The sequence below is a fragment of the Hibiscus syriacus genome, unplaced genomic scaffold (genome assembly GCF_006381635.1).
Source record: "Hibiscus syriacus cultivar Baekdansim isolate YM2019G1 unplaced genomic scaffold, ASM638163v2 tig00117048_pilon, whole genome shotgun sequence".
NCBI classification, from domain to species: domain Eukaryota; kingdom Viridiplantae; phylum Streptophyta; class Magnoliopsida; order Malvales; family Malvaceae; genus Hibiscus; species Hibiscus syriacus.
The window spans coordinates 4,208,001-4,219,251 of record NW_024063538.1 but is presented as its reverse complement, the minus strand read 5'-3'; the positions used below and the strand labels follow the sequence as shown (position 1 = coordinate 4,219,251).

The 11,251-nt window shown below is 31.8% G+C and overlaps 1 protein-coding gene across 1 annotated transcript; it reads left to right on the top strand.

The window, feature by feature from the left end:
• Positions 1-1,659: 1,659 nt before the first annotated feature.
• LOC120197451 (protein NRT1/ PTR FAMILY 6.2-like) lies at positions 1,660-4,800 on the top strand. Its single transcript, XM_039198979.1, has 5 exons — positions 1,660-1,717; positions 1,805-1,907; positions 2,792-3,009; positions 3,109-3,659; positions 3,748-4,800. Exons 1-5 carry the CDS (start codon positions 1,715-1,717, stop codon positions 4,634-4,636), a joined length of 1,764 nt encoding a protein of 587 aa, XP_039054910.1. The 5' UTR covers positions 1,660-1,714; the 3' UTR covers positions 4,637-4,800.
• Positions 4,801-11,251: the final 6,451 nt, after the last annotated feature.

The window sequence follows — 11,251 nt, the reverse complement described above, 5'->3', positions numbered from 1 at the left end:
CTTATAGCTTCAATCTCCCAAAATCCTTAAACCAAAATCTCTAAATACAAACCCTAAATCCCTAAATCTCAATACGCATCCATCGCAATCAACAGATGAGTGATTGGCAGATGATCGGTGGGTGAGTGGGTGATTGGCGACGATGATGGTGGTCGATGACGGAATTGAAGGTCTTGGGGTATTTTGTAGAAAAAAATGAAAAGTTGAGGTTTTTTTTTAAAAAATTATGAATTTCATTTTTTTAAAAAAATTAAACGAAACAAAAAAAATCAGGTCACATGTTAAATAATAATTGGTTAACTTATTTTTTAATGGATTCATTTAACAGCGATTAGGGTGTATACACTTAAAAGGATAAATATTGCCGTTTATAACGTTACACACCTGAATAGAAAAAAAAACGTATAGTTTGTGAATTTTTTTTTTATATTAGGCCCGGCTATTATTTTGGTTTGAAGTGATTTAATGATAAAATGGTAGCTTGTTAGGTTATTCTCTTTGGAGTCGCCGCAGTTAAATAATAGGGTATTGCCATGGAATTTTCTTTGATGAATTTGTATATTATTGTGATCTTCATTAGCCTCACAAAAGCAATTTCTTGATTGATACATCTGTGATCTTCATTCTCCTTACAAAGAAAGTCGGTTACACCATTTTCTGCCATTGAAATCGACAGTTAAAAAGCTTAAAGAACTATCACTTTTGCCTTGAAAATGGAAGTGTTGATCATTTATGCACTACTGAAACATAATTTTCATGTCAAAGAGAAAGATCACATTGTGTCTGTGGTACAATGCAAAACGTTATTCAACCCCATTGTTTTCATATGCCAAAAAAGGTTCATAAATCATATGATACGTTGGGGTGAGTATTTGATCGAATCGAATAATGTTTTTTGAATTTTTCAAGTTGATGAGTCTTATTTACTAACTTAAATTTTATTTGAGTTTTTTTTTTTCGAGTCGAATGAAGTTGTTCGAGTTGATGCTCATATGCAATAAACATAAATCATGCAGATTTGAGGTACTCGACTCAAGCTTGAAAATTCGAGTTATTCTAGTTCTTTTTATAACTCAACTCGAATTTGAATATTTGTCAAGTCGAGTTTTTAACATCGAACCAAGTAAAAAAATCTATCTTTTCAAATAGAATCAAGTTGATACACTAAATTTTCCTTTTTTTATGAAATGTTTTGAACTCACAGCTGGTTTCTGGTTTTTGGTTTTCACGCAGAAACAAAAGGTTAAGTGTCAAGGGAGCCTTATATTTTGGTTTGTGGGGCATCAAATGCACTAAAGAAAGCTGCCAATGGTTCACTATTTTCACACAAATTTCAATACTAAAGATTGAAGATCATATATTGATTTTGTGTGTTCCAGATTCCAATTTTCTTCTTGACCATCCTCAATCACCATCACCTTTAAAACTCCATATACATTAAAAAAAAAACCAATGGTTTTAATCAGTGGTAGAGCCTTCCACTCATAACTTGATAAACCTAACCCCTACCTTTAATTTACATCAAGAAACATGAGCAAATGATATGTCTCAATTACTTAGTGGAGAGTCCCTTTTGCCTTCAACATTATTCATTTATTTGGTGGACTTGTTGCCTATAAAAGGATAAGATAATTCCCCAAAACACATCCAAGTCGTGACTTACAACATATACTTCTCTCCTGTTGCTTTTCTTTTCTTTGCCGAGTATCAGAAAATGGTCAGTTCTTTTGAGTTCCAATAACACTATGAATCATATTACCTTGTTAATCAAGGCATCTGAAATGTTTTGTTCATGGAATCCCAGGACGGAAAGATAAGTTGGACGGTGGCGGACGCTGTGGACTACAAGGGTTTCCCGGCCGACAGGTCGAAAACCGGAGGTTGGGTTCCGGCTGCACTTGTTCTTGGTATGTTTTTGATGCATCATTCATCATTTCTTGTTTTGGATACACGAACATTATGGTAGACATTCAATCATGCATCCACCAGAGCTGTTGCCCCATATAACTTCTAAGATCGATCATGCATGTCAAAAGCTTTGTGCATGTTCTCCTGTTGGCTTTAATTTTTTTTCTCGACAAGCATTTAAACATCCCATGTGACTGCATTTATTATCGTATCTATAGCAAGTATAAACATCAGTCAAAATACAACAGTCTTGGTAGAAAAATACAAAAGAAGGTGATATTCCATCAGAGCAAAAAGCAGCTAGTTCATGCAAGATGAAGGCTTGATGGAGGCTTTCAAGTCATAATAATAAAATTTATAAATATTTAAGGGAACTTAAACAAAAAGTTAGAAGATTCAGCTATAATACATGACACCCTTCTAGAAATTAAAAAAGAAAAGAAAAGAAAATTGTTACTTTACGTTACAACTGTAATTTAATACTATGATTATAAATAAAAAGAGTTACTTATTTTAAAAATCCAATTATTTTCCGAGTGGTAAAATCGAGTTTTTATTTTATAAACCTTTATTCCATGCCATTTTTCTGCTTGGAGTTTGGTGGGATAAGGAAGATATTTATCTGGGACCATTCATGCATGTAAAAGGCTCTGAATTATTGAGATTTTCTCAAAGCCAATCTGCTTTCCACTATCATTTTTTGTGGTATTTAATATTACTCCACTTTTACAGCATCATGATGTAGGTTTCACTTTCTTCAAACATTCCTTATCCACCAAAAACAAAAAACAAAAAAAGGGGTTTTCTTTTGTTTATTAACTTAATTAAAGTACAATAATTAACAAGTAAATTCATCAAGTTTCACGTGGTATCTATTTCATAGGGATTGAGATCTGTGAGAGGCTTTCAACGATGGGGATTGCAGTTAACCTTGTGACATACTTGGTTGGGGTGATGCATTTGCCGAGCTCAACATCAGCCAATGTTGTGACAGATTTCATGGGGACATCGTTCCTCTTGTGTCTGCTCGGAGGCTTTCTCGCCGATTCGTTCCTCGGCCGATACAAGACGATCGCCGTGTTTTCCATCATACAAACACTGGTGGGTGTTGAAGACAATTGTTTACAATTTCAATCTTCTCTGCTGAATGTTCGGGTTTTGATCTGTGATGGATGATGACAATGGTGATTTTTTTTATAGGGGACTGGGGCATTAGCAATAGCTACAAAGCTGCCACAACTACGCCCTCCACCATGCCATGCATCAGCATCATCCCATACATGCAAACCAGCAAATGGATTTCAGATGGGGATTTTATACGTGGCCTTATATGTGATTGCACTAGGCACTGGTGGCCTGAAATCAAGTGTCTCCGGATTTGGAACTGATCAATTTGATGAGAAAGATGAGAAGGAGAAAGCCCAAATGACCTATTTTTTTAACAGGTTCTTCTTCTTCATCAGTACAGGAACCCTGACGGCGGTCACGGTCCTCGTCTACTTACAAGACGAAGTCGGTCGAAGCTGGAGTTACGGAATCTGCTCCGTTTCCATGCTTGTAGCCATCTTGATATTCTTATCAGGGACTAAAAGATACAGGTACAAGAAAAGTTTGGGAAGTCCAATAGTTCAGATTTTCCAAGTCCTTGTGGCTGCAATCAATAAAAGAAAGATGGAACTCCCTTACAATGTTGAGTTATTATATGAAAACACACCAGAGGCTCAAAGAATTCATCACACTGATCAATTCAAGTGAGTTTATCTCTTTGTTCTTCATCAGCGTTTGCTTGGGAATCAAGGCAATGCCTAATCACTTTCTTCATTGTTTTTGTTACCCTAGCTTCTTAGACAAGGCAGCCATTGTTGACGAAGGCGATTTCGAAAGAAACATCGTTTCAGCTCCGAATCCATGGAAACTTTGCTCGGTCACTAGGGTGGAGGAAGTGAAAATGATGGTGGGACTCATGCCGGTATGGGCCACAACCATCATATTTTGGACTACTTATGCACAGATGATCACTTTCTCAGTTGAGCAAGCCTCCACCATGGAAAGATCAATAGGAGGTTTCCTAATCCCCGCCGGTTCCCTCACCGTCTTCTTCGTCTCAGCGATATTGATCACCCTCGCCGTATACGATCGTCTCATCATGCCAGCCTGGAAGAAATGGAAAGGAAAACCAGGGTTCACCAACCTACAGAGAATCGCCATAGGCCTAGTCCTATCAACATTTGGCATGGCAGCCGCCGCACTAGCCGAGAAGAAACGACTAGAGGTGGCGAAAACCGCCGGCGCCACCGCCAAGACGCCGACAACAACGCTGCCTATAAGCGTTTTCTTCCTGATCCCACAGTTCTTCCTAGTGGGAGCCGGTGAGGCGTTCATATACACAGGCCAACTCGATTTCTTCATCACTCAATCACCCAAAGGAATGAAAACAATGAGCACCGGTCTCTTCTTAACAACCCTATCGCTTGGTTTCTTCGTGAGCAGCTTCTTGGTATCGGTGGTGAAAAGAGTCACCGGAGGAAGCAACGGCGGCCAAGAGTGGCTGGCTGATAACATAAACCATGGAAGACTTGATCTTTTCTATGGACTTTTAGCAGTCCTGGGGATCATTAATTTTGTACTGTATCTTGTTTGTGCTATGTGGTATAAACCGAGGAACCAGAAACCTGGTTTACAGATGGAGGCCATTGTTAATGGTTCATCTGCTGAAAATAAGTGCTAGGGCTTTCTTCATAAACACAACGTCGTCTTTTTGGATTAAGAACTGCTTTCCCCTTGTTGTTTTCTTTACTATCAATAGAGAATCATGGTTTCAGTTCATGTATGATTGATTTAGCCAGCAGTCAAAAATAGGCTTAAGGCTAAATGAAGAAGAATGATTTCATGTATTTACTTAGGCTTGCTTTACATGTTATGTTCCATTATTTGTTGGGTAAATTACAAATTTATTAACTGAACTTTACTATTTTTCTTATTTTACTCATCATACTTTAAAAAAATTTAATTTAATCACTGAACTTTGTACATTAAATTTTTTTTGTCACTCCGCCATTAAATTTGTAACGGAGTTATGACCTGGCATTATTAAACAATTTTTTAATCAATAAAATACAAGTCATACAAAAAAACTATTTTCCCTTATTTTCTTTTTTCTTCTTATTTTACTCTCATTTTCTCTTCATTTCTCTACTCAGCCGAAATATAATACCCCAAAATTTGGTTAATGACTAAAATATAAGTTTTGAAAGTTTGTTGGCTAAAATATATATTTTATAAAAGTTTAGGGACCAAAAGTGTAATTTTAAAAAGTTATATGTTTTAGCCCGTAAATGAACGGTTTAGCCTAAAACAAGAATTTTCGTTGTAATCAGATTTTCGGTACGAGATTTGTGTTAAAAACTATAAAGTAATAAAAATCGGTATAGAATTTAAATAGTCTAATCGAATTAGAATTTTACGAAAATTTGAAGGATGATAGATAAGGTTTGGAAATATTATTTCCATATTTTATATCAGACAAATTTAGTACAGAACAAATTAATTTTTTAGATTTGGCGAACATTGGAAATTTAGTGACTAAAATGCAATGTTTGAAAATTACATGGCCATAGTAGAAAGTAAAAGCCAAATTGGTTTATCTTTGAGTATGAAATATTTTAATTAAGGATAATGTAAGTGAATTTAGTAATTATCAAGGTTCATTAATGGTAAAAATGAAATTTCTCATTAATTGAATTTAATATTCAATTATATTGATTTTTAAGCCAAGTGTATGATAAAATCATACTAGATTATTCAAGAAAAATAAATTTTCATTTTCAAATTCTCTCTTGGACGAATCCACCGTAGCTCCCTAAGGTAATTTTTTTTTGATTTTTGAAGTTATATACTTGATTTTTGGATTAAGCTATTAGATAGAGAATTAATCTACATTAAATTATCTATCATTTGGTATAGGTATTACATGGTGAACATGCCTCTTTCATGAGATTGAGTATTAGAGTTTATGTAGGTTTTATGGATTTTGAAGGATTGATGAAAGATTATTATGTTTTTGATGTTGGAGATTAATTCTAGGCATGTGTGATAATTAAAATGATGTGTAAAGCCTTGTAGTTGATTCGACCATGCTAGGGTTTTAAGGAAATATAGGATTTTGATGCAATTTGATGTTGTGATGAATAGAATAACATGAATTTGTTGTAAAGAAGTTGAATTCATGCTTGAAATTGAACAAAGAGTCTAGCCTAGAGAATATGAAGCAGACCATATGGGAAAATTTGGGGGGAAATATTGAAAAATTTCCTATGGTCTAGAATCGATATTAGAAGTGTTCTATGTGATTTGGAGATCAATTTGGAAGCTTGAAATAGTAAAAGGGCTATTTAGCAAGTTTTGAGAATTGTGGGACATTATTGCATAAGTGTGAAAATTTAGGTGTTCAATGTTAATTCGTAATATTGAAATGCTAGAATTTTAAGTTAGAAAGTTGATTGGAACCAAATTATAAATTTGGTAAATTTTCATGGTGGAATTCGAAAAGTCCTATAAATTAGGGGACTTGTTTGTAAGTTTGAGAATGCATTGGTATTATTTTGAAAAAGAACTTACAATGCTGAAAATTTATTTAGTATGCTGATTTTTGAGTTTAAATATTGAATTAGGATTTAATTACAAGTTTATAAAGATGGATAGTTGAATTCGAAAAGTCTAAGAAACTTTGGGATGAAATTTCAAGTTTGTGAATATTAAAGTATTGATTTGAGGATCTTATTAAGATGCTGGAAATTTTAGTAATTAAGGTGAAATGATCCTAATGGTGAAGGACTATTATGAAGTTAATGGAAAAGTTAAGATGAATTCTAGAAAGAATTCGTAAATTGTGGATTGATTGTGGAATTGAAAAAAGTTGAAGGGTTTACGATGACAATAAATATTTTTGGAATTGAATTAATATTTTTGAGAAGTTTGAAATTATGATGGATATAGAATTTAGTTTCATATCGATTTAAGCATCGATTTTATTTCTATCGAATCCTATATTTAAACTTAGATTATATTAGTTCGATACTAACATATAATTTTAATATTTTATGTTATTATATGATGTCGTCAGACCACAATAAATCTAGTGATCCAAGTAACTCGAAAGGGAAGGAAAAAGTGTAGGATTGAGAAGACTATAGTAGAGAAGGTTCAATAGTGCGACAAAGGTGAGTGCATATTTAATTTGTATTTATGTTATTGAATGAACATTGGCTTGCGATGAGCCAATAACGGAGCTACTATGGTAAGAAGTGACTCCTAAATATTATGTGATTTGTGATTCATGCATATAAGTTTATTTGGTAAGCTAATAGAATTATGGAATAAGCTACGGAGCTAATTAAGGTAAGTTGTCTAGAAATTTTGATTTGAATAGTAAGTTTAGAAAATCACCATAAATTATACAAAAGTGATTAGAGGATGAACTCTATATTGTTGGATTCTTACATCAGTCTAGTTTTTTTTTTAAAATAAAAGACTATTGATTTTGAGGTGTACACAAAAAGATATGAATTTTAATCGATGATAGGTCAGAAAACAGGACAACAGATTCTGTTCAAAATAGTTTTTGTAAGTCAACTTTGAAAATTCGCTATAAATTGTACAAGTTTAACTAAGAGAAATACCTTATATGGCTAGATTCTTATTCAAGTCTAGTTTCCATAGGTACAAACGGAATAATTTTTTAAGTATGTATATTAATACAAAATAATACTTCTTTGAAGGTTGTGCAAACTGCCAAAGTATGAAATTTTGATAAATTTAATAGACGAAGTAATTGAAGCAAAGAACTAAACTTAAAGCTTAATGAGACTTATAATTTTGATTTATAAAACGTCAAAGTGAGTGCAGTTTCTTTATTTAATTATTTTGTACAAGGACGACTTGCGATAAGTCAACCACATATTATTTTTCAAGTATGTTTTATACTTTAATTATGGATTATTTTTCAAGTATGAACTGCCCAAGTTCTATTTTGACGATGATATAATAATAATAATTCTGAATTTGAAATATTGATTATGAAACAAACAATATATGTTCTAAAAGCCCATTGTATGTTGCATTGAGAGTCATATGTACAATTGGCATACCATGAGGTGGAGTGATTATGATTATGATCTGATACATTTTTGTACATGATGTGTAGCACCGTTGGTGCAAATGATATGAATGCACTTGGAGTGCATATTCTGATTGCGATGTTAGTACTGAAGTACTTATTGCTCATACTCATCTGACTCATGTACCTTGCATTCTTTTACGTATACATGGAGCTATAAAAGTAATTGTGAAATTTACTATAGATATATGAAAGAAAGGAATATGGAAATGAAATGAAATGAAAGTTAAAAAATATGTATGAATAAAAAGAACAAGAATTATTTGTTATATTTAATGTTGACTTACACGATTTTTGATAAAATCATGAAATAATGATTTTCAGGTTTCAAGAGGAAAACGACATATATAGTTCGGTTTGAAGTTTTAATGTTTTTCTTTTAAATTATAGTTTTATGTCTATATTACATTATGATATTAATATTTTTTTTTTCTTACCTTTAGCTATGTTTTTGTCTCACTAAGTTTTACTTAGCACGTGACGATTTTCATTCGTAGGTTCAAATAGAGAAAGGAATGTGAAGTGAGGAGCCTTTTGAGCCTCTTTTCAGAAAATCATACATAATATAGTATCAATAATACATCTTACCTTTAGCTTATTAGTGACATGTATATTATATCTATATGTTGATTTATCATAATTGTATTAAATGGTTTGTAATAGTAAACTAGGACAATTTATTTTTTACTAGTCTAATTATATTCGTATTTATAATTGAATAGTATATAATTAGGTACATTTATATTTTTAAAATGTTTTTCTAATTAAGCAGTATTTAGGTAGTTTTTTAAATATTTTATTGAATATAACATTAAATTGCATAATTATTGTCTAAAATTGGATTCATTTTGAAAATTTAACTATTATTTTATGATTTTACGATTGATAAAATAATTTAAAGTTGAAAAATGAAAGTTTTGAAATGAAACAAATTTTTAAGTGTTTATGATTAATGAATGTCTGTAAAATTGATGTAACATCATTAACTCGTATTTTGAGTTGTATACGTGTTATGGGTTTACACGGAATGAATCCAAATTTCAAACACCGATGACCGAGCAAAGAAAAGAAGAAAAAAAAAAGGATTTAGTAAAAGAAGCAAACTGCAAAAAAAATAAAAAAAAGGCTCTTGAGAACCCAATATAATCTCATTGTTCTATAATCTTCGGTAACCTTCAACCACCATTGGATACCCCTACCACCCACAGTACATCCACCCTAATCACCATCAACCTTTAGCATTTTCACCTTAAAAAGCTCATTAGAATTACCACACCCATACCCACTGCCACATTACCATCTACCCGTATAACCTTCAAAATCACCCTCTACCCAACACGACCATCATCACATCATCACCTTGAAGCTACCAAAACATCTCAATTCCTAAACCTCTTCATTAATTTTCTCTAATCCAAACAACTAAACCCAAATAAAAATGAACCTGCAAAAAAGGGAAAAAAAGAAAAGAGAATTAATAAGAAGTCTACCCATGTTTAGCTAGAAGTAGTCACCAATGTTCAGAGGATTATCTTCTAGATCCGAACAGTGAGGAGACATGCAGTGACGAGAAGACTAACATGCTTCCATTTGGGTTCAATCTGACGATGAATGAAGGAGATCGAATGACGAATAGTCAAAAGGTCTCGATTAAAATTCATGGTGTTGAACCAAATAGAAACAAAAATAGGGGGGAAAAGATGCTTCTCTGATTTCAACTATTTCTTCATCATGATTCTTTCTTTCCTTGTATGTTCTGTTTCTCATCTTGATTTCACCGGTCGTCTACCCTAACTAAAGCTTCATTTCTCTATTGGTGCAGAAATATTAAAAAGTAATATTAATAAAATATTAATCAATTCCTATGTAGCAGTTAAAAAATTAATTAAAAAAGCCATTTCATCACGCAGTTAAGAAAAAAAAGTGAGTAACCAAAAAGATTTAACGTATAAAAGTAAAATGAGTAAAAGTAAAGTTAAATTATTAAATTTGTAATTTACCCTTATTTATTTTATGTAAATTTTGATATATTTATATGTATATGTTATCTTCATTATCATGTTTTTATTTATGTTATTTTTGTTTGTTTAAATCATTATAAAATTATATATAAATTTACATATGTTAAATTTATTATTTAAATCATTATAAAATTATTGTTTAGACACTAAATTTTAAATTTTAAAATAGTATAATTACTTTTGAAATTTGAATGTATATGCACAAATGGAACGACCTCTATAATTAAAGAATTGTTGGTGTTCCTTGAGATCTATGAACAATATCAAATGCTTGTGAGTCTTTAAATAAATAATTTTTATATTTAACCTAGATTAATAAAAAAAAGAAATTCAAATATATATAAGACACATATATTGAACAATATAAAAAAGTAAAACGCATGTATGCAGGATGGACTGAGAGGGGACGGGTGAGAGCAGTCGTTCCTATAAAAATTTAAAATTGTCATATATTTTATATTTTATGTATTTTTAATTAAAAATATATTTTTTATTCTTAAAATTTTATAAATTTATATTTATTACCTAAAATTTTAAATTTTAAAATTTACCTTTTTTAATATAAAATTCTGCATAAGTGTATAGATCAGTGAATAGGGCTATATTGATTCTGTGCCTCGTGTTTGGAATCTTAGTAATTATGAAAACCGTAGCTTAAACTTTCATATTTTGTCTGTCACACCATCAAATGCAGGAAAAAAAGATGCAGAAGATTTTGAATGATGATAAGTTAATGGTCAGCTGCCATTGATGTTACGTGGGCTGTTATGGTACACCATTTTATAAATGTCTGAGTTGATCCGTGAATAGGTTTCAACGAGTCTTCATTCCCAGATTCAACTTCCACCACAAACTTATTCGAATCAAGTTGATTTCAAAGCCATGTCGGTGGTTTAGATTCGAATCATGTCATGAGATCAAAAATATTCCATACTAAGTAATTGGCTTTTTAAGTCAAATAACTCATGCGAAAAAAAAATTAAGAAAATGCACTAGTCAAGCAGAAAATAAATGTATAACATAGAACCATTGTTATACTGGAGGACGAATTCATCATTTTAACGAGACGAATTTTAATAAAAATTATTTTTTAAAAGAAATTCATACTTTCAGTAACATAGACTCCAATACAAATTTCTCGAAAGCA

What these genes read in the sequence shown, in the direction of transcription:
- LOC120197451 (XM_039198979.1), top strand. An exon ending in TTTCCATCATACAAACACTG is followed by an intron (nt 3,010 to 3,108) that starts GTGGGTGTTGAA and finishes TTTTTTTTATAG; the next exon opens with GGGACTGGGGCATTAGCAAT. An exon ending in CATCACACTGATCAATTCAA is followed by an intron (nt 3,660 to 3,747) that starts GTGAGTTTATCT and finishes TTGTTACCCTAG; the next exon opens with CTTCTTAGACAAGGCAGCCA.